The 23,448-nt window shown below is 31.8% G+C and overlaps 1 protein-coding gene across 8 annotated transcripts in view; it reads right to left on the minus strand.

The window, feature by feature from the left end:
- Nucleotides 1-23,448, minus strand: part of LOC139484668 (vascular endothelial growth factor receptor 1-like) — a 61,470-nt gene that overhangs the window by 37,464 nt on the left and 558 nt on the right. For 4 of the 8 annotated variants that reach the window (XM_071268519.1, XM_071268517.1, XM_071268521.1 and 1 more), the window contains exons 2-6: nt 9,003-9,175; nt 5,698-5,878; nt 4,488-4,781; nt 2,549-2,688; nt 1,065-1,091 (exon numbers count right to left, since the gene is read on the minus strand). In XM_071268519.1, the coding sequence (XP_071124620.1) occupies nt 1,065-1,091; nt 2,549-2,688; nt 4,488-4,781; nt 5,698-5,878; nt 9,003-9,175 (815 nt within the window). The remainder of the gene's footprint in view (nt 1-1,064; nt 1,092-2,548; nt 2,689-4,487; nt 4,782-5,697; nt 5,879-9,002; nt 9,176-23,448) is intronic. The other 4 variants (XM_071268524.1, XM_071268523.1, XM_071268522.1 and 1 more) reach the window with 1 other exon arrangement.

Raw genomic sequence — 23,448 nt, forward strand, 5'->3', positions numbered from 1 at the left:
GTTGCATGGAAATCTGATCATTTCATGGGGTTTTAAACTAAAACAATATAAAAGTTTAATATCTTGTAAAAAAGGTGATAATTTTGTTAATATATTTTAATAACATGATAAAGTCTGGACATTTTAGTAAATATAAGATTTTTCTCTTTAACTTAACATTATACATGTATCATAGTTGATATATTTGATCAAAAATGGATTTTTTATAAAGTTTTTGGCAAAATTAAATATGAACAATGTTTTGTCTGAAATCATAAGATTAAATAAAATATTTCACTCAAACCAATATCTTTTTAAAAGTAAAGCTGTTGTTCTCATCTTAATCTTAATGGAAATAATCTCAAAATGAGACTAATTTACAGTTTTTTCTGAAATAGAAGAAATTTGAAGATTCATAGTCTATGTAAATATCTAATTAAAGTTGCAGTTTATTTCATTGTTTTAGTTGCCCATACTATGTTCTTTGCTAGGTGGCATCTTGTTAGAAAATCCAAATTAGACAGATATTTTAGTTTAAATTCAATTTTAAGATTTCTTAAATTTGATGAAAAGAACTAATTTTGCCACATTTAAAGTATTTCCTCACGCATTTTCCCTTCTGAATAAGAAATCAAGACATTTTCCTGCCAAAAATAATCTTAATAAATAAACATATCTTTATATTTAACACAATTTTGATGTTTTGTTTGTTATGGGTTGATAAATGGTGTTATTTTGATTTCTGTAACAAACAGTCTAAATAGAAACAGCCTACAAAATTAGTTAAACAGACAAATTGTTAAACAAACGAAAGGTCACAAAACAAAAACATTTTGATAGCAAATTACCATTAAAGTTGCAACATAAGTTAACAATAATATGTTTTATCGCAAATATCAAAAGATTTATCAAAATAGTTGGAGTTACCAATAATCTAGGGCACCTAAAGTGAAGAAAAAACAACAAAGAGAGTTAAAGCAAACTAAACAAACACAATTTCCCTTCTACAATTGATAAAAGCAGAAGAGAAAAAATTGCATATCAACAATAAAATGGTGTTCATCCAATCAAGCAGTTTTACATACCTCTAATTCAATAGAATTACTGGAGTTCTACAAGAAATTTATACATCAGTAAAACGTTTAATGTAGCATGCACCAACACCTTTGGAAAAGGGAGATAACTCATGCTTTAGAATTATATGAAAGGGAGATAACTTAACATATCATTGGTGAAAGGTCAATTTGATCAACTAAAATGAAGGAGAATGATATTAGTTTCATTAAACAGGTAAAACTTTAATTTTGAAATGGAACTAAGCAGGGCATGCTAGTAATAAATTGATCAAACACAAATCAGAGGGAAATATATACTCGTAAGTTCTGTGTCCGACAATCTGACTGACTATCACCAAATCTCTGCAACCTTGCAACAAAACTCAAATTATAATACCTTTAAATAAATATAAACTACTCTTGTTTACCTTGGTATATTTTTTTTATCAAATTAATAATTAATTTTTTATCAAAATTATACTCAAGATATAAAATTGAAATATTTAAACAAATAGGATAGGGATAAGTAAATATGTAATTCCCTAGAGGGTTTTTGAAAGAACTCTTCCTGTGTGTTAATCATGAGGTTTGTTTGGAAGAATTACTTGTCTATAAAACTTTATGAAAACATCAACAGTTATACCTAAAGCTGATTTACCCAAGGTCTGGTACTCCTAAAGCTGATTTATCCAAGGTCTGGTACCCCTAAAGCTGATTTATCCAAGGTCTAGTACCCCTAAAGCTGATTAACTCAAGGTTTGGTACTCCTAAAGCTGATTTATCCAAGGTCTGGTACCCCTAAAGCTGATTTATCCAAGGTCTAGTACCCCTAAAGCTGATTAACTCAAGGTTTGGTACCCCTAAAGCTGATTTACCCAAAGTCTGGTACCCCTAAAGCTGATTTACTCAAGGTTTGGTACCCCTAAAGCTGATTTACCCAATGTCTGGTACCCCTAAAGCTGATTTACCTAAGGTTTGGTACCCCTAAAGCTGATTTATCAAATGTCTGGTACACCTAAAGCTGATTTAACCAAGGTTGGGTACCTCTAAAGCTGATTTACCTTAGGTCTGGCACCCCTAATCTAGTTATAATAAGATGTTACAATCTACATGATGTAGATTATGATGACCTACCAAGATCTGTGTTATATATGTACCGGTATTGACTACTATGGATGTAAATAATAGCTTTTACATATGAAATATTAAAATAAAAAGGAGGTCATGGCAACCAAATCAGATCTTTGAAATGGACTTCATAAAGAACTGTACCCAAGTCACTCAAGCTTAAAATAGGTCAGGGAAGTCTATATGACACAGAAATTTTGATTTTCAAAGAACCTTTAGCTAGAGTTGCCATGACCCCTGTGTTTTCACTGGGGAATGCTGCTGAAATTAAGGTTAAGGTGACCTAATTATTCCTAAAAATTGTCAAACTTTATGATAACAGTGAGGAGTAAAATATTTCTACACACGTCATTGATTGTAAGATGACTATTTGGTTATGTCCTTACCTCATTAGATGAATATGACCAGTTCATAAACACTGCAGCTCCTCTGTCAATATATGTCCTGCACTGTATTTCGAATTCTTCACCTATTTTTACTGTAGTTTTAGATGCTACTAAGGCTGGCTGGGGTGCTGATGTTTGTCCTAAGTGTTGTTAATAAAAAAAAAAAGCTTAATATTTGCAGAAAATCCTTAAATATAATCACCTAAAGTCTACACTCTTTAAAAGGTAAGCATTACAATAAAAACATTTTAAATTTATAAGTTGGTGTGTCTGACAGTACAAGTTGAATTTAACATTTTATTGCAGAAGGAAACATAAATCTTTTGCAATATATAAACATAATAAAGTGACGAAATTGACATTATACCAGAGCTCAAGATAAGAATACACAAATTGGGGTTTTTATCCCTCCATTTTTTATTTAATTGTATGAAATAGTTTTTCAATTGCATAATTAATTCCAGTTCACCCCTCAATCAAATATCAAATTGGGTTTTTCACCATCACTCCTTAATGTAATGTGTTTTTTATCAACGCGAGATTGAATGTGTGTGTTCACTCATCAACTAAAATGAAATATATACTCTTGAACTAAAAATAAACAATGTTTTTGTCTTATCTTATTTACATAAATCTGGATTTACTTGTCCCTTATTAGAACTTTTTGTTTCTGATGCTGACTTCATATAAGTAATTTAAGGCATGCAAACACGCCTGGACTCGCCATTGCTCTACCCGGTGCTTTCAAGCAACGCACCTGACAACACAAGTTGAGTCTTGTTATCATCATAATCCTCTCAAAAAGAAACTCAAACGTGTTTCTATTCAATATTTTTACTGGAAATTTACTTTCGTTTTAATTCATTGCTAAGTGTTATGTTTAATCCTGAGAAGTACGAAAAAAATTATGATGCCATGGCTAACGCTAATTGGATAAAGTCAGAGAAGATCAAAATGTTTTCATCACCACATGAACATTTAAGCAACAGGAAGTTTTAACAGGGACCCTTAAGGCCTTTCAACGCTCTCTTTTTAGAAGGAAAGGACAACTCCGATTTTCAATATTACATAAATAGATTTACGCGACGACTATGTAATAGAAAAGGGTAAATAACGTACATGATAGCGACTAAAAGTGTTAAGAACTTATGTTTTTGACAAATTATTGGGTTTTCCTTTGCATGAATTGGGTTTTAGAACGCAACAATGGGTACTTGCATTGGGTTTTCAATTATTTTTATTGCGTGATCACGCAAATACGTAGCTTATCTAGAGCTCTGTTATACAGAACAACAACAAAATAAAGTCATAGCCTTGCACAGTCCTTCAACCTTTCAATTATAAACTGATTGAAATTAGCTTCTATGTAGCATTCAGAAATTTACACAATTTTTTTTCGGCTTAGTTCTTTACCTAGCTAGCAAAAGAAGCACACGTTTTCAACCAGTGAGATGTGGTAGATTAGAAAATTTAATATTTTTTATTCATTGTAAATATTAATCAAGAGCTTGATAGCTCTAAGGGAAAAGGAGATCATTTCATTTCCATTGATATAAGTATTCTTTCCCAAAAATAATTTCACTGCACATATATTTGTTAATCTTGGAAATTCAATTGCAATCAAAAATAGTGTCAAACATTTGTATGTATCAGGCTAAAAAAACAAGCAAATCTGTTCTTTGTATGGCTTTACGGGTCATATGACTTTCTTATTGTTTTTTTTTTATACCAGGGTGTCACTGATGAGTCTTAAGAGGCTAAATTACACAAACAAAATAACAATTAGGTACCTTTGATTTTTTTTAATCCAGCTATTGCTGCTGTCAGTGACCCCCTAGGATAAAGGATCATCAATTAATGTCAAGACAGAACAATGTTGATGCCCAAATGTCATTTACAAAATATAATCTAAATAAATATCAGGTAAATTATTACTTACTAAGATACCTTAGAACCATAATTAGTGAGTCTTTGTTCCCATCTTTGGATGTTGCTTCACATTCGAATTGTCCATCAAAGAACTGGTTGGGGTAGAGCAGTATAAAACCAAGTCTTGGGTCATAAGACACAGCTGTACTGTCACCAACCTCAACCTCATTATTTCCAGCAGTATTTATCAGTTTGACAGTTGTGGATGGATCTGTTACCCGACAAGGTAGATAAGCTTTTCTATAGTGGTATATAGCCAAAAACAGAAATGGTGTCCAGGTTGGTGCAAATAACCTGTTTGGATCTACAATTAAGAATCAAGATATAATGAGTCAATATGTGCAATTGGTATCAGTATAAACCAGTTTTTTTTCTTATATTATGACAACTTGAGTTTACTGGAATCATTGTTTAAAAATAATACAAATGCTGATACAGTAAATGCCAGTATCGATTACTGTAAATTCAGAAATTATTGCATGCATTTATTATTGCAATTTTGTCATTTTAGACTGGAATGCGATTCTATATTTTTCGATTTTGAGAAAAATCATGTTTAATTTTTAGAAAATATTTCAAAATGCGAGTTTAAATTATTGCTTTTACAACACTGTCACATTTTTCGCAATAATAAAAACCTCGCAATAATTTCTGAATTTACAGTAGTTAAAATTTGAATGCAGAAGACCATCATATATTTTTCTTAATTGAGGGTTAACTTTAAAACATCTATATGATTAATTGCAACTGCATTCTAATGTTGTGGATGTATAAATACCCTGCTACGTCTGGCCTCACTTTTGGTTGGATTTCTGCTTTTTAACGATCTGATGATTTACACCTTTTTCCAACTGACTTTTATATTTTGGTCTTATGTTTTGCTGTTACACCACTGTCCCACATTAGCATGATTAGGGGAGGGTTTGCTTGTCCTATTTAATTAAAGTTGAAAACTTTTAACTACTTACGACTTTAAGAGTAAAATAAATTTCCTGAGTCACCAAGTACATTAATACTTAAGAAATCTAAAGGCAATTCACTATACCATCCATTGATATCGATCAAAGCCTTTTTCACTGAACAACATTTTATTTGATGGTACCCTATCATTCACAAGTTGATCTTTATTACAAAATAAGGGAAAAGTTTAAATCAGTTAGGAACATTTTCCGTTTCATTAACTCCACTTCATTAAAATTTATAACTCTGTATATATTTACCACTAATATAGATATAAACTTTTGTCCCAAGATTTTCATTATCTACATAGAAACATTCATATTCTCCCGTGTAGGTAAAATCTGGGTTGAATATATGATAAAAAGCTCCAAAGTTCCTGACAGTTTGGTTTTCACTAAGTTCAACCTTTGTTATATTCAAGGAAACAAAGTTAGGTTCCTCCTACAAAAAAACAAACAAATTTAATTCATAATTACAACAGTAGTTTTTATAGCTGTAATATAAAACAAAGTAAGCCTTTATATTTTGTTTAAGAAACTGTGTGTCTAACCCGACTGCACACTTTCAGAATGCTCTGCACTGCTGCTGCATCTTGTGGCCTGCATGTTGCAAGCAAGCATCATTTTTGTAAGCAACTTGCATGCATGCAAGGCTAACATTATATTCATCACAAGCTGCTGGCAAAAACCAACCTTTTAATTTTTGTTTGCAAGATACCTGTGGCAAACTGGTAGACGATTATGAAATTTTTTGCATGTATGCATAAACAAATTGCAAGCAATTCAATGATTACAGGAAGGTATCATAGGGCTTACATAACATATCAACTTGTGGAAATAACTGATAAAATTGAAAATGGAAATCAGGAATATGTCAAAGCAACAACAATCCAACCAAAGAATAGAAAACAGCTGAGGTCATCAATGGGTCACACAGGGAGAAAATCTGAGGCAGGCTTCAGCTGGCCTGTAAACAAAATGTGTACTAGTTCAGTGAAAATGGACATCACAAAAGCTTCAGCTGGCCTGTAGACAAAATGTGTACTAGTTCAGTGAAAATGGACGTCACAAAAGCTTCAGCTGGCCTGTAAACAAAACGTGTACTAGTTCAGTGAAAATGGACGTCACAAAAGCTTCAGCTGGCCTGTAGACAAAATGTGTACTAGTTCAGTGAAAATGGACGTCACAAAAGCTTCAGCTGGCCTGTAGACAAAATGTGTACTAGTTCAGTGAAAATGGACGTCACACAAGCTTCAGCTGGTGTGTAAACAAAATGTGTACTAGTTCAGTGAAAATGGACGTCACACAAGCTTCAGCTGGTGTGTAAACAAAATGTGTACTTGTTCAGTGAAAATGGACGTCACAAAAGCTTTAGCTGGCCTGTAGACAAAATGTGTAATAGTTCAGTGAAAATGGATGTCACACAAGCTTCAGCTGGTGTACATGTGTAAACAAAATGTGTACTAGTTCAGTGAAAATGGACATAACAAAAAATGAACAACCTGTCACAGCCTACTACAATGAGCCTTTGTTGAAAACCGAATCGCAGAGTCAAAATTTATGTTTTAATATTCCCTTAACGGGACGAATTACTCTCTGTCCAACTTGATTACTTCACTTCTGTTTTTCCAGCTTGGACAAGGGAAAATTATGCATTGGTTTTGATTTAACTTCACTTCTGTTTTTGAAATGTATTTGTAAATAGTTGCAGTGTTAACATTGTTATTCCAAGGACATGAACATGAAATTGAACTTTATAATTATAATGTTTCTTTGCTCTTCACTGATATAAAAATAAGAAAATGTGGTATGATTGCAGATAAAACCATTATCCATCACTGATGATCAAAAAAACAAATAATGTAGATGTTACCCATTATACACAGGTCATCATATGGCCTTCAACAATGACATTTGATTTGGTTTTTGGTGTTTTAACGCCACTTTTAAAAACAGCATTTAGACTATTTTGTGGCATCAGTTTTTATTGGTGGAGGAAGCCGGAATGCCTGGAGAAAACCACGACCTTCAATAGGAAAACTGACAATTCACAATGAGAAAAACAAATACCACATAGTAAACTGTGAGATGCCCAGACATGTCAAAATGTTAAAAACATTCATACAAAAAAAAAACCAGGCTGATTTCTGAACAATATATCCCAAAACAAACAGCCTGATTTCTGACCAGAACAATACATCCCAAAACAAACAGCCTGATTTCTGACCAGAACAATACATCCCAAAACAAACAGCCTGATTTCTGACCAGATTAATACATCCCAAAACAAACAGCCTGATTTCTGACCAGAACAATACATCCTAAAACAAACCTTTAAGGGAACATTAGAAATATGTAAAATTATAATTGCTGGAATAAAACTTGGTCTATGACTTTAGCTCTTTCATAATATTGTTTTTTTCTTCTATTGAAGGTTGTACTTTTTAATTGTTTACATCCACTGTCTTTGAACTAAGTAGTAGATAGTTGTCTTGTTTGAATTCATACTGTATCTTGTTATTTTTTATAAAGATAATTATACTTAAAAGTATGATCAAATAGATAGTTGATTTCAACATAAAAACACACTTTTGCAAATTACATAAGGCACTCAATCAATTTTTGTTTTAACTTAATTGTACACTAACTGCTGAAGACATTACAGAAAGTAAAGAGAGTTTATTGCATCTAAAAGCACAGTGGCAATTTGTTGTTACTTTCTTAAACTTTCTTTTTTCCTGATAGACTAAGAAGTAGTTGAAAACAATAAGTGGGTTAATAGTTCATTATTTTAAAGATAAAACATGTTCTCTCCTCTTCCCGATAAATACTGTATATATAGATATGTTTTCACGGTATCTTAACTTACTCTACGACTTGTTGCAGGTATTGAAGCATTAGCATTATAATTTTTTTTACCTCTAAAAACTAGCATTTTAATTTTTGATTGCATTATTTGTACATGTATGTCCAAGGTTCAACAATGGCAATGATAAGTGGATGCAAACTTTACAGTATGTGATGTGTAAACTAATTCTGTGTATTAATACTAATTAATTTAATCAGTTTCCAATCAGTTCCTAACTTCTTAAAGTCATTTCCTGTGTTAGTTGACAGTCATTTTACACAAGCTTCAACTTTTTGTATTAATTGCTGTTTATCAAGACAAAGACAAAATATTTTATTTCCTCAGACACAAACGTGTACAAGAGGTCAATATGGATTACTTTGTCATCTGATAAGTCTTTTTCAACTTTGAATTTTTCAAAATACTAAAGCTTTTTTTTTTAACCTCTTTGGCAAAACTTTTAAGAATTATTGGTCCTCAATGCTCATGATGCTCTTCAACTTCGTAATTTTTTTAAAACTTTTTTTTAAAAACTTTTTTAGATTTGAGCATCACTGATGAGTCTTTTGTAGACAAAGCGTGCGTTTGGCGCAAACTCAAAAATTCAATCCTGGTATAAATCTATATATGATTAGCTTATTTTCAATCTGAACATCAGATTAAACTACTAAAAATTGTGTTCTTTTTTCATTTAAATGTTTATATGCAAAATACTTACATTTTTCTTATTTCTACGTAATACTCTAAGTCTTGGCGGGTATGCACCATGACATTCTATCGTAAAGCTATGTCCTGTTGGTATGACGTAATCTCCTGATTTGGTCCCATTATAACTGGTGTTGCCATCTGTAGGTCGTACCTTAACATATGGTAAAGGGTTGTCTATTGCAGCTATAAAATAGAGGAACATTATAAATATTAAATAAGAAGTTTCTGTCAAAGTGTTATATTATCAATGAAATAAGATGCATGCTTCAATGAGAAAGCAACTCAACCACATAAAAATATTGAGAAAGTAACATACAGTTTTCAACAGGTTTTCACACAATATGTCAAGCACTAAATTGTCCAGATTTATAATAAACAATCAATGATCTCCCATGACCTTTTCTGAGCCTCACAAAAGAAAATGAGCAATACATTTACTTTTTCTGTCATAACTGGTTCACTAAGACAGTTTCCATTAAAAAGGCTGCTTGACAACAACTCATAGCTGAGAGTTGAACAACCAACAATAAAAAGAGTAACTGCAATATAAGACAAAATATACCCCAACATGGTCCACAGAGTGATACAGTGTCAACACTGAACCCTCTACAAGTACTGAAGTAGCAGAGTAACTGCAAAGGGTAACTTCCTAACAGTAACAGAGTATAAACTGACCTGCCTAGAGTAATCAACTATACTACCAGTGACAGACCAACTGTATGTCACAAATCACTAACTACCAGTTACTGTTACGACAGGAGTAAGTACATATACCATGTATACCAGTAGTAAGTAACTGGAATTTCATGGCTATCATTAAAACAACAATTTGTATTCAGGGTAACCATACAATTTTGAGAAAGTTTTAAATTCATAACAACTTAATTTATGGTTTCACATACTATAGGCAATGTCAGGTGGCTGAAAGTGCTTGTAGTTAACCAAAAACAGCTCATGGTGTTATTTGACAATAACCCTACAATGGCTAACTTGCTTCCATTGTATCCTCATCTTAAAACTTATCTCTCTAATATTCTGATCAGGTATAGAAAGATTTATATGCTATTAGCCTCTCATATAAATCCTTGATGATACCTTACTTCAAACAAAGTAGTAAAACATATGGTTATTTAGATCGTTAAATTATGATGATCTTGTCAGATTCATTAAAGTGATGATTTACTTCACAGCAGCTGGCACGTTCAAGACATTATAATAATAGATAACAGTAGGAAATTAATTGTCCTAACAACCTTTGCTGCCTAATGGATACAATCAAGTGCTGCAATTTTGTCCATTGAATTATTCAATTAAACCAAAAATTTGTGTATTTTTGATATGATAAAATTGACTGCGCTGGACTGCTTCATTTGATATTAAGGAAAACTTGTATTTTAGCGCGTTAAAATGTTTGTATAAACACAGAAAGTAAGCTACGCCATAACTAACAATGAATCCAGGTAGTATTGCAGATAGATCTATAGATGTCCTTGTTGGGTTGGTGGGTTGTTGTCTCATTGACAGAATACTCTACATCTCTTTTTTACTCAGGCAAAACAATAATAAGTCATGAATTCCGCCAGCTCTGATCAATTATAATTGCTTTATGACCTTTAGGTTTTAATAAGTTGATACTGGTAAAACTGTATATATAGGGAGATGAATAATGGATGCCTGATTAAACTAATTCTTAATAAAAAAAAACACATTCTAAGAGATCTTGTATTATATTCATTAGAGGAATAATAGGAACAAACATTTGCTCAATTAATACAAAAACCACTGGACTATAAAAATTTGAAAAAAATATCTAAATCATTGTACATGTTGTATTCAAATACATGTATCTTTTTAACCAAATCTATATAGTTTACATTAGCCAAGCCTTTCTGAAGTCTTATATAATTAATAATATATCAACATGCTGGATAAGAGAACTTTTTTAGAAATACAATAGATATTTGTTACTACTCAAAATTACATTTATTACAATACTGACAGTAATCAAAGAGATAGATTTCAAGTCTATAAATGTGGTTAGACAATTACACATGTTACATGTACATTAAAGTGAAGACAAGTGCAATCACAGTGTTTCTGTCAGACAAGTACAGCCATCAATGTTGTGATTATACCTGTGTGTAGAGGAAGTGTTAAACCTCTCCATATCTATATTATTGTTTTATGGATATCAAATACTAAAACTGCTTTCTAAATTATTAGATCACATAAGGATTGAAGATCATACACCTTATAGTTATTTGTCCGCCATTACTGGATATCACACAGGTTCCCGTAAAATCTGACGCAACAATGAAAAAGTGATTGTTGTATGCGTCAAAAGTTCAAGCGGCGGGGTCAGCCGGGATTAGCAATAAGGTGTATTGGAGTTGGCGGGGGAGGAGTGTATAAGATGAGCATATCAGTGTAACAGTTTCTATCACTTTATCCCACTTTGTATCACTTTAGATAATTACTTTACATGTATTTATTAGTAACTGTGACTTCTCTTATATCGGTGCTTTGAGTCTTTTGTTTTTATGTAGTTTTTTGTTTTTGTTTGGGTGCTTTAATTTGTACCAATCTATTGATTTAAGTCTTTTCAACTGATTTTTGAAGTCCATGCATTTGTTATGCTGTTAAATGTATACCACTGTCCGTTGTTACTGGGACGGTGGATTTTTAAAACATGTTTAACCCTGCCACATTTTTTATATACATGTGTAGCTTTCTGAGGTCTGTCAATTAACTTGCAGTGAGGAGCTTGTAATTCAGTGGTTGTCATTGGTTAATGTCTTTTGTCAACTTATAGATTTTAAATAAAAATGTTTTTTTATTTTATTGAAAACATTTTTTTGTACTTGAATGGTCTAGACAATATCTCAAGTACTTTGAGCACAATTAGTATAAAACCTGCCAATTTAAAGTGATGATTTCTTATAACATTAGAATAAAACATACATGTAAATGGATCCCTTTGAAAATGAGCTTTAAGGGCAATGCAGATTAAGTATCAACTTGAGAACTTTTGATTTCAGTATAGTTTACGACTAATCTGATACTGCTTTACATTTTGTAGATTAATTACATACTACATGTATATATGTAATGTTTTATGTAGATATCTGACCTAAATCTATCCATCTATCTATACTTCTTCCAAAAATAAGTTTCATGTGGAAAATGAAGGAATAATCTATACGATATTCCTGGGGTCATATGCATTTAGGTTTAAGCTATGTAAACCAGATTCAGATGTATTTTAAGTTAATTTGTCTAAAAAAAGTTCACTTCTTTATACTTCATAATAAAGAAAACCCAACCTTAATTACTTTCGTTCATTTAACAAGAGTTCTCGCCTTCTATACTAATCATTGATATTATGTTGATAGTCCTAGGTGTAAAGCTAAGCTTTATAACAACTGTCACATAAACTTAACATTAACCAAGATAACTAAACAAAGACCAATGAACCTTGAAAATGAGGTCAAGGTCAGATGAAACATGCCAGGCAGACATGTTCAGCTAACAATGCTTCTATACAACATATATAGTTGACCCATTACTTATAGTTTAAGAAAAATAGACCAAAACACAAAAACTTAACACTGTGCAATGAACCGTGAAAATGAGGTCAGGGTCAAATAAAACCTGCGTGACTGACATAAAGATCATAAAATATTTCCATACACCAAATATAGTTGACCTATGGCATATAGTATTAGCTAAAAAGACCAAAACTCAAAAACTTAACTTTGACCACTGAACCATGAAAATGAGGTCAGGGTCACATCACATCTGCCCGCTAGATATGTACACCTTACAATCATTCCATACAACAAATATAGTAGACCTATTGCATATAGTATGAGAAAAACAGACCAAAACACAAAAATTTAACTATAACCACTGAACCATGAAAATGAGGTCAAGGTCAGATGACACCTGCCAGTTGGGCATGTACATGTACACCTTACAGTCCTTCCATACACCGAATATACTAGCCCTATTGCTTATAGTATCTGAGATATGGACTTGACCACCAAAACTTAACCTTGTTCACTGATCCATGAAATGAGGTTGAGGTCAAGTGAAAACTGTCTGACAGACATGAGGACCTTGCAAGGTACGCACATATCAAATATAGTTATCCTATTACTTATAATAAGAGAGAATTCAACATTACAAAAAATTTGAACTTTTTTTTTAAGTGGTCACTGAACCATGAAAATGAGGTCAAGGACATTAGACATGTGACTGACGGAAACTTCGTAACATGAAGCATCTATATACGAAGTATGAAGTATCCAGGTCTTCTACCTTCTAAAATATAAAGCTTTTAAGAAGTGAGCTAACGCCGCCGCCGTAGCCGCCGCCGCCGCCGGATCACTATCCCTATGTCGAGCTTTCTGCAACAAAAGTTGCAGGCTCGACAATAACAAAACTATCACACATTATACATGAATGCATGATACATACAAAGTATATAAAAAGCAAACTGAACTGATTAAGAACAGGGTCACAGTCACTCAAAATCAATACATTTTTCAGAAAGAGCAACAATTCTATCCAGGATGTTATTTCCAGAATTCTAAAATACCCTAAACTAATTGTAATTTGATACAGCTTGTATAATGTATCACTTTTATAAACTCCATCAACATTTAATAATTTCGGAAGCACTGATATGATTTTTTACAAAACGCATGTATTTTGGGATTATCTTTTTAAAAAATTAATCATGTTAATTGTATCTTCGTTGTGTTATACAGCATGATTTCTGGTTTCAGCAACAGCCAGACTAGAAACTTGTGTTTTATAATATCTCTTTAAATATAGGTCATACGTGCTTCTGCCAGAAAAATTTATACTGTTGGGTAGAAATGGCACAATAAAAATCGTTATACTAGCTATAATATTGATAGGGAAATGACATTTCTGCATTTATATCCACAATGTATCTACAAAGTAAATCGCAAAAGGTCATGAACGTCAATGAAGCGAATGATCATGAAGGGTAATTATAATCACCCATGAGTGTTTATATGTGGATAAATGAAAACATTATGTTATTCATAGAATATGTTACATCTTCAGACAACTATCCTTGGTATTTTAATTACAAAATAGTTAACTGTATCTATGGAAACTTAAAAAAAACACATCTGAAAATAGTTTGTAGATATAGAGGATCACGCCTGTGTAATCAGTGGAAGATTCAACATCAGACATTCTAAGCTGATTCTTAATTTGCTAAAATGGTAAAATAAAAAATTAACAAGGGTAAGAAAGGGGCCAAGGGTAAATCCTTTATAAAATAACGTGCTGTTTAATTGTGTCTTTGGAAGTTCATAACCTAATTTATATAAGTTGATTTGTTAATTGAGAATTGGGTGCATGTTTGTGTTTGAAAAAAATAATAGTCCAAGGTTTGGGTAGAAGCTTTGAAGACATTCATGTCCAAATTTGTTCCATTTGTTGTGTGTATAGTATCTTAAAGTCTAATATTTTCCTGAAACAAATTATTTATATCAATTAAAAACAAAAAAGGCACATTGCATTTGCACCAATTATTACAAAAAGCAAATTAAAGATTAAATTTGCACCATTTAACAGGTGAAATAAAACAGATAAGGCCATAAAAACTAATAGGTGTGTTTGCCCTATAAACCCTACCTACCCAGAAAATAGCTGACTACTCAAAATCTTTTATTGTCCTGATGTGATTTTTTTTGTTCAGATAGGCATGAAGACTAAATCTAAACATCCGATACTTAAATTTCTCTTTGTCAAAAATAGAAAATGCCTACCTACCCACTGTCTCAATGTTTGGGTAGGGTTTGGGCTAAGCAAAATATTTTTAAGTGTGGCCTAATTTAAAATAGTTCTTATTACCCTAATTACGAGGTTTTAATGGCATTTTCTCTGACATCTGACATTGATAAATGATTGTCATTTTTTTTTAAGGGGGGGGGGGGGGGGGGGGGAAGAGGTATTATGTATAACCTGATATTATTTTCATAGTGGTTATAGGATAACTGATTTCTGATGAATGTTTTATTATGCATACAAAAACATGAAAAACCGTGTTTTAAAGATTATCAACCGTCTCTTTAGAATAAATCTAAATGTTATACTATTTTACCTGTAATTCTAATTTGGTACAAATGAAATGCTTTATTTTGGCCAGTCAAAATATGGTTTGTGGCGCAAATGAAAGTTTTGTTTGTGTGCAATGTGCGCAAAAAGCAAAGCACTGAACTATTAAAATGATTTAATTCTACATCTGAATGTACTTTTCATGTGACAATGAGTAAACAGGATATTAATGCATTCTCTGAAAATCTAATTTTCATAAGAAATAAATTTAAGGATGAGACTTTACAATGGGGATTTATTTAACTGTGTTTAAAAGTTATCACAAGACACTATTAATGTGGTTTTAAAGTATATCTAAAAGAGTGTTAATCATATTAAATAGCCATGAAAAACCATTTGGGATGATCACTTACAGTATGTTTATAAAAAATATGTTTTTTCTCAAGTGAACTTTTAGAACACCTCCCCACCATTTTACAGTAAGCTGTTGTTTTAAAAATATTTTTGTATTGCATAACAACATCTTCATTTGCCTGTTTCTGGTTTCGATCAAATATTTATATTTATACATCAACTGATACCTTACAGTTCTACACATGTTACTGATTTGATGTAAACATCATTCACCTATTTATATGCAAACTTTATTTTGTTATTATCTTGTATAAAAACACAGAATTAACCACTGTAAACTATACAGATATAGTTTTAGAATTACATAAACAAATCAAAGATATTATGTGTTGATGCTGATTTGTAAAATACAAATAAGTTTACTTTAAGGACTGGAGTGCATCATCTTCTCTGGTGGTTCTTTAAGCAGCAAGTGGACAACTCAATTGTTTCAGATTTTCTCATAGGCTGATCCTAGGGGAGGGGGGATGGGCCCCCGCCTTTCGTTGGAAAAAAATTGTTGATTATAAAGGGAATTACTGAAGCAAGACTGCAAAACAGATCATGCATGTTACAAGTCCTAATTTGAGTTTGAGAAATCAGACATGTGATTGAAATGAATTGTGAATAATAAATTGTCCATGTGATAATTAAGACGTGATTAATGTGTACCTGTATGTCACTACAATGTAACTAGACCAGGTAGATTTATATTTGTCACATTTATCATGTTTATCATTGAGAAATACATTTTGTACAATTGCTATGTGTAATGTCCTATTGTAAATGTAACTAATCCAATTTTATGCAAATTAATCAAATATTGCTGTGTATTCTGAAGTATGAATTTCAAAAAAATAATTTAACACACATAACTTCAGAAATTTAAAAATAAGATTTTAAACTCTCTAAACATGTTAAAAGGTGAAATCAAAGGTGAAATGTGGTTAATGTATTTTATCATCCATATGTAAATAAATAATACATGTACTTGTTAAATAGACAGTACATATTGTATCTTAGTCTTCACATCTTATGTCTTAAAAGTAAATAAAAAGTACTGCATATTGGATATGACTAAAATTCAGTCACAATAAAAATGTTGATGGTGATCATAAAGAATATCTTATTCAAGATATAACTTATAAGAAGTTGTTAGAAAAAAGAAATTTCAAGAGTAGGCACAGCAACAAGCTATCACTATACATGCTATATACATGTAGCTAGAACTACCTTCAAAATGTGTTATCAAACCAGAGTTTTGTTTGGTATAGAGCAAACCTTATTCACAGTGAAATCAGAAAACACAAAAGTGCATGTACAAAATGTATGTTTGAATACTGTTAGCGCAAACAACAAACATTTATATATAAACAATGATAAATGTGTTCTACTCTAAGTTTGGAAAACATACATTTAATTTTCTGTTGTGAACTTATGACACAATTAATATAACTTATTGGTTAAATTGTTACTCCATTTAGTTAGGACATTTAAATCTATCTAGTATGATTTAAATTTGTCCTGTTTTTGCTTCGAAAAATAAATTCATAGTGATTTTAAGGTCAAAAGTAAAGTCATGTATTTATTGTTCCCTAAGTTGATATATAATGATCATTGATTATAGTGAAATCTCCAGATCACTTCAATCAACAACTTTTTACTATTACAATATATATATATGTACAGTAGGTGTTGGGTTTTATAATATTGACTTTTTCTGATGATTAATACATAGATTGTTAATATCTATTTTTAGAATGGTCATCTTGTTTGTCATGTAAGATTATTCAATCTGAGTAACAAATGTGTAATAATACTGCAAGTCATAAACAAAAGAAAAATGTAACAACAGAGGGGCTGACCCGAAATAGAGGACTTAAAAGTTTGACTAGCTTTATCAAAGAATCTTATTCAAATAAAGGACTGAAAAAATAAATAGATGGACACCTGTGTATTCACCCTTATTTTTTATCTCATCCTCCTAAATAATTTCACATATATCATGTATATACACACAATTCAAATTACATACATGTACAAATTTTCGTGCAATGCAAGTAAATGGGAAAGAGGTTAAAGGCAAAAAACATGATTTTATGGCTCTTCTCATGTTTATACATTATAGTTAACTTACATGTATATAATTATAATGTACCTTAACAATCATTTCAAATTTCCACAAGAGCCAATTTAATGGTCTTTGTAGTTTTCTCAGTAATAATGATATGGTAATTTAATTAATGAAAGAGAAAATGAGACAACTGAATTAAAAAATATAAATTCTGGCTCAGAGAAACTGAATAACATCTTTTGAACATGAAACCATTGTTATTTGATATATACAAATGTACACAATGCTTCAGTCTGAGTCTCCTGTTTGTGGATAATGATGTCCCAGGTATCTATTCCTATTGAGTAACCCCCACCCCAAGTTTAACAAATAAGAAAAATACACAGGTATAAGAGTGCAGTGGTTCATTGCATAGTCTTGTCCTGTTTTATATGATTTTTTCAAATTTTTAGGGGCAAAAAAAACAACCTCCTTCTTTTTCACCATCAACAATAGAGAACTATTGCAATGCCTACAATGTGGAAATCAGATTATATATATAAATACTCTCTTACATCTTGCACAGGGAATGCTTATAAGGATACTCATACATGTACATGTATATCATAGCACACCTCAATTCAGTTAATGGAAACAAAATACATTGCATGTTATTTGCCTTGGGAGATGATATTATAAAGTATATAATTAAACATTGTTTAATATGTATCTATACCAGAACTTAATAATGATGTAATCATCGATTACACATTTTTACCTACAGGGAATTGAAAATCAAATTGACAAAATTACATTTGATGGCAAGTAATTTCCCCATTATAATGTGATCAAAGCCTCTTCATTGTTAAAGGAAATAGCTCATTGACCAGTCAGTAATACTTTATATAAATACATGTAAAAATATCTAGGATAAACCTAGTTAAATCTCTAAAGGAAACGCTTTCACTCTGACATACTTCAGAACAAAGTCATTCAATGTACTTAAAGGGGTTTAACATACTGTAAAATATCTTATTAATTTATGTGCAAAAAATATTTGATTAACTACAAATCTAGGCAGCAGAACCAATTCAAAGAACTATTTTCATGTTTTGCATTAGCAAAATCTATTCTTTGGCAACAATCTTAATCCTCAGCGTACATTTACCGGTACATGTAATTTAAAAAACTTAAATATTAAAATAAATCATTTATTTTGTACCATGTCTACATGCATATTTGCATCAGCCAATTGTCAGATACCCTTGTACAATGTTGTACAATCAGCCAATTGTCAGATACCCTTGTCCAATGTTGTACAATCAGCTAATTGTCAGATACCCTTGTCCAATGTTGTACAATCAGCCAATTGTCAGATACCCTTGTCCAATGTTGTACAATCAGCCAATTGTCAGATACCCTTGTCCAATGTTGTACAATCAGCCAATTGTCAGATACCCTTGTTCAATGTTGTACTGTCAGATACCCTTGTTCAATGTTGTACAATCAGCCAATTGTCAGATACCCTTGTTCAATGTTGTACAATCAGCCAATTGTCAGATACCCTTGTACAATGTTGTACAATCAGCCAATTGTCAGATATATATAATTTTATTTGCCTCCTATTGGAGAGTATGAAACAAAGCAAAGACAATTACAATTAATCATATACAAACAACACGAGTTATGATTTACACAGAGACAGTCAATAAAGACGAGATCACAACGAAAAGTTCAATTATTTACATAGAACAGGCTATTATTTAAACTTGGAATTATTTTTAATTATGGAATTTGTTAAATTTTCTGTGCTGGAAATTTTTAATAAATTCCATGTTTATTTGGTATAATTTTGTTTTGAGCAGTTCATAACACTTTCCATATAATGTATTTTGTATAGATAGTGTTGTGCGCGGCACAGTACATTCTATTGAAAATGTACTATCTTCTTTGTAAATGAAAGTGTTGTGCGCAGCACAGACCATTGAAGTACAGAATAAGCAAGGAATTTACTAGAAATTTCAAGCACAAGAAATTATAAAATTTCCATAATTAATAATAATTCCAAGTTTAAATAATAGCCTGTTATATGTTCATTACAGTTTGAAGATAGTTTATGTACTTCTAGCAGCAGTTGCGGTTCTGTAACAATTTACAAGAATTGTAGATAAAGTTCATACACGTGAAGTTAAACTGTTCACGTTCTTTATTCTGTAGATCAAAATCGGTGTCACAGGCAAGAATACAATTAAGCAATTTATTGTCAGTCATATTTCCTAAGTGAACACTAAATGAAATCGGGTTTATGTCTATAACACTCCTCCAAAATTGATCTCGAGCATCAACTGTATAGTCACATGATAGTATCGCATGAGTACAAGGATCATCAAAAAGTTTACCACATTTATCGCACAGTATTCTGTTGTTTTGTAAGTTCTCGCGTATAAGACAGCACGTTGATGTTACAAAATGGGCCTGTCTGCGCATCAGTGGGTGACGCAGTGCTACTCTCCACGCCGCATGCGGTACACAAAACGAGTGAATGTCTTTGAAAACAACAAAATCAGGATCCACTGCCATACGATGATGCCACTTTACTACCTCAACCTGGTAAATTGACGTCTTGACTACCGATTTCCAAATTGCCGAACTTGGGAATTGTCCATCATTGAGAAACTGATCTAGATATTTCGATAAACCATATTTTGTGAGTATTTTAATAATGTCACAAGCGAAACCTGATCTTGTGTCATATTGATTATATCTAGCATCAATGAGTCTACGGAGAAGAATACGGAATGAGACAGCTGAGTATGGAAGGCGACATGTTCTTCCAAAAAACAACAGTTTTCGTTCACATATAAAACTTTCAATTGAAAGCCATCCTAATAATGACACACACATGTCGCTTCTTGTTCTTCTTGGTAAACCTTGTATAAATTTACAAATATAGTGGTGAGTTCTTTCAAGCATCAGTATTTCAGTGCAGGTAAGTTTTCCCCTGAGTTCACAACCGTATAGTGCTTTCGGATAGCAGAGCTGACGTATAATCTTTGCACATTAATTGGATTTACAATGGCTGGGTGTATTCCAAGGCGTATAACTGATGTCGTTGTCAAGCGCAAGGTGCGACAAGCTTTAAGAGTTCTGTCCATTGTTTTTAAAGATGTATCTAGTTGAATACCAATATGTCGAGCAGAAGTTACATAGTACATCAGCCAATTGTCAGATACCCTTGTCCAATGTTGTACAATCAGCCAATTGTCAGATACCCTTGTCCAATGTTGTACAATCAGCCAATTGTCAGATACCCTTGTCCAATGTTGTACAATCAGCCAATTGTCAGATACCTGTACAATGTTGTACAATCAGCCAATTGTCAGATACCCTTGTACAATCATACAGAATAGATTGGTGTTAAGCATGTCTGTCAGAAAAGTCATGTACATGTACAGAAACTAGCAAAAACAGACCATGTTCTTAATTTGACTGTTGGTAACTCACACATTAGAGATGTTAATTGCGAAAAGCTCCTTGGGGTTTTTATTGATGAAAATCTTGAGTGGACAGCCCAAATTGACACTTTGTGCACAAAAATCAGTACCAGACTAAATCTTTTGTCTAGGATAAAGAAATCCCTCCCCCTAGAAACACGAAAGTTATACTTTAATGGTTATATTCTCCCTATTTTGGATTACTGTTGTACAATTTGAGGAAACACCAGTGACCAAAATACAAATAGATTAGATAAACTTCAAAAATGAGCAGCTAGAATTATTCTTGAACTTCCTTATGATACCCCATCAAATACAATGTTTAAAAAGTTATCATGGCTTCGATTTACTGATCGTGTAATTTACCACAAGGCCTTATATGTTCATAGATGTTTATATGGATCTGTCCCAGAATATTTGTCTAACAAAATCTCCTATGTTACAAATAAAAATGGAATGCAACTTAGATCAAATACTACCCAATTACTTAATATACCAAAGGCAAGAACAAACACATATATAGAAGATCTTTTTCATATTCTGGCCCAACTTTATGGAATAAACTACCAGAAGCACTAAGACATATGTCAAACATAAATACTTTTAAAACAAACTGGTTTAAGTTTTTACTTGAAAATCCAGGAATTATTTAAATGACTATGTATCAATTTTGATTTATGTTTTCTTATGTTTATCTTTGTTATGAAGAAATTGTGTGAATTGCATTGTGAGTGGAGTGTGAGGGCCTCAAGGGAGAATAGTGTTTGTACTAATTGAGCATACCCTCTTGAAATAAAGATTATTATTATTATTATCATGTACTTTGTATGTGGTTGTAATGTAAAGTTCAATAGGTTTTATAATTCTCTGTGGTTCTACGTGGTCTCATGATCAGTATTAGGCAAAAGATGTGTATGTACATGTATCTATATACATGTATATATACATGTATGTAAAAAAAATAAATCATGTGATATATACATTGTTCATGTATAGGTAAATATACACTTGGAGAAGACATTTCTTACTTGAAAAAATTGTGTCTAATTGGTTTGTCCTTATACATGTATATATTGAACAATAAAATATGTAAACTATAATTGTTTTACATGGTTAAATTTCACTTTTAAACTGGACATTTAAAAAGATACTCTTTGTGAAATACATGTACATGTACACAAATGTATGTATATTTCTCAGGTTTACGATGATTTTGGTTAGACCTACTGTGGCTAAAGGCACACAATGTAGTGTAAACTTGTATATATATATCATGTATATTACAGATACAAAAATAAGAGAGATATGGGGTATTTATCAGTGTTTATGGAATTGATTAAAGTTACAACTTTGACAAAATTAACTAGACTAGGATTCAACTAACTATCAGAGACATATAATACAATGTCTCCCCAACTATATAGCAGACACGTGCTAATACTGTACATGTATGTACAAAAGTGTATGTCAAGCTCTTACAATGAGTGTACATGTACATGTATGTCTAGACAAATTGTGAATGAAATTACGAAATTAAAGACTTAAGACCTACAATCAATATAACAGTTTCTATGGGCAAAAGTCACTTGGATACATTGGGGTATGTACAATGTATGTGTCTTATTCTAATAATAGTAATCTCTATAAACCAGCCTTGCATAGGAAAACTATCCTCTTGTTAGCCTGCAGCCAGAGGGAACACATTTTATTTCATGACTTGTAAAATAAAAACACATTTATACATGTATGTCTGCTACATTTTTTTTGTTTGTGTACATTTATTTTATTCTAAACATGACTTCAGAAAGAAATTTTGAAAAAGGATGCTGGCATTCAATGAAAAGCATGCACTTTAAATAGTGACTTACATTTATATTAAAGGCTAAGTGTTTCCATTTAGCTTTGTCTTTAGATATATAAAATGTATGCATGTAAAATGTAGATACATGTATAAGAAGATGTGGTATGAGTGCCAATTATACAACTCTGCATCATCATGATCATTGTCCATTTAAGTCACAATTTATATTTAAAGTACTGTAAACCATTGAAGGTCAAAGTTCAGTCTTCAACATGGAGCCTTGGCTCACACCATACAGCAAGCTACAAAAAAAAATGTATAAAGGGCCCCAAAAATGACCAGTATAAATTAACCATTCAAACAGGATAACTGCCAGTCTAATCTATAAAAAAAAACAAGAAACAATTTAATGTCAAGTTGCACAATATATATGAACCACAACAACAAAAGACAACCACTGAACATCAGTTTTCTGACTTAGGGACAGTTGCAAACACATGCAGTATGTTTAAACGTTTTAATAGGTACATGTACATTTGTACCAACCTTCACCCTTACCTGAAACAATATTGTAACATCACAACATAAAAAGACATACATTGCACATGCACTTGGT

This window comes from Mytilus edulis, chromosome 8 (genome assembly GCF_963676685.1).
Source record: "Mytilus edulis chromosome 8, xbMytEdul2.2, whole genome shotgun sequence".
Lineage (NCBI taxonomy): Eukaryota > Metazoa > Mollusca > Bivalvia > Mytilida > Mytilidae > Mytilus > Mytilus edulis.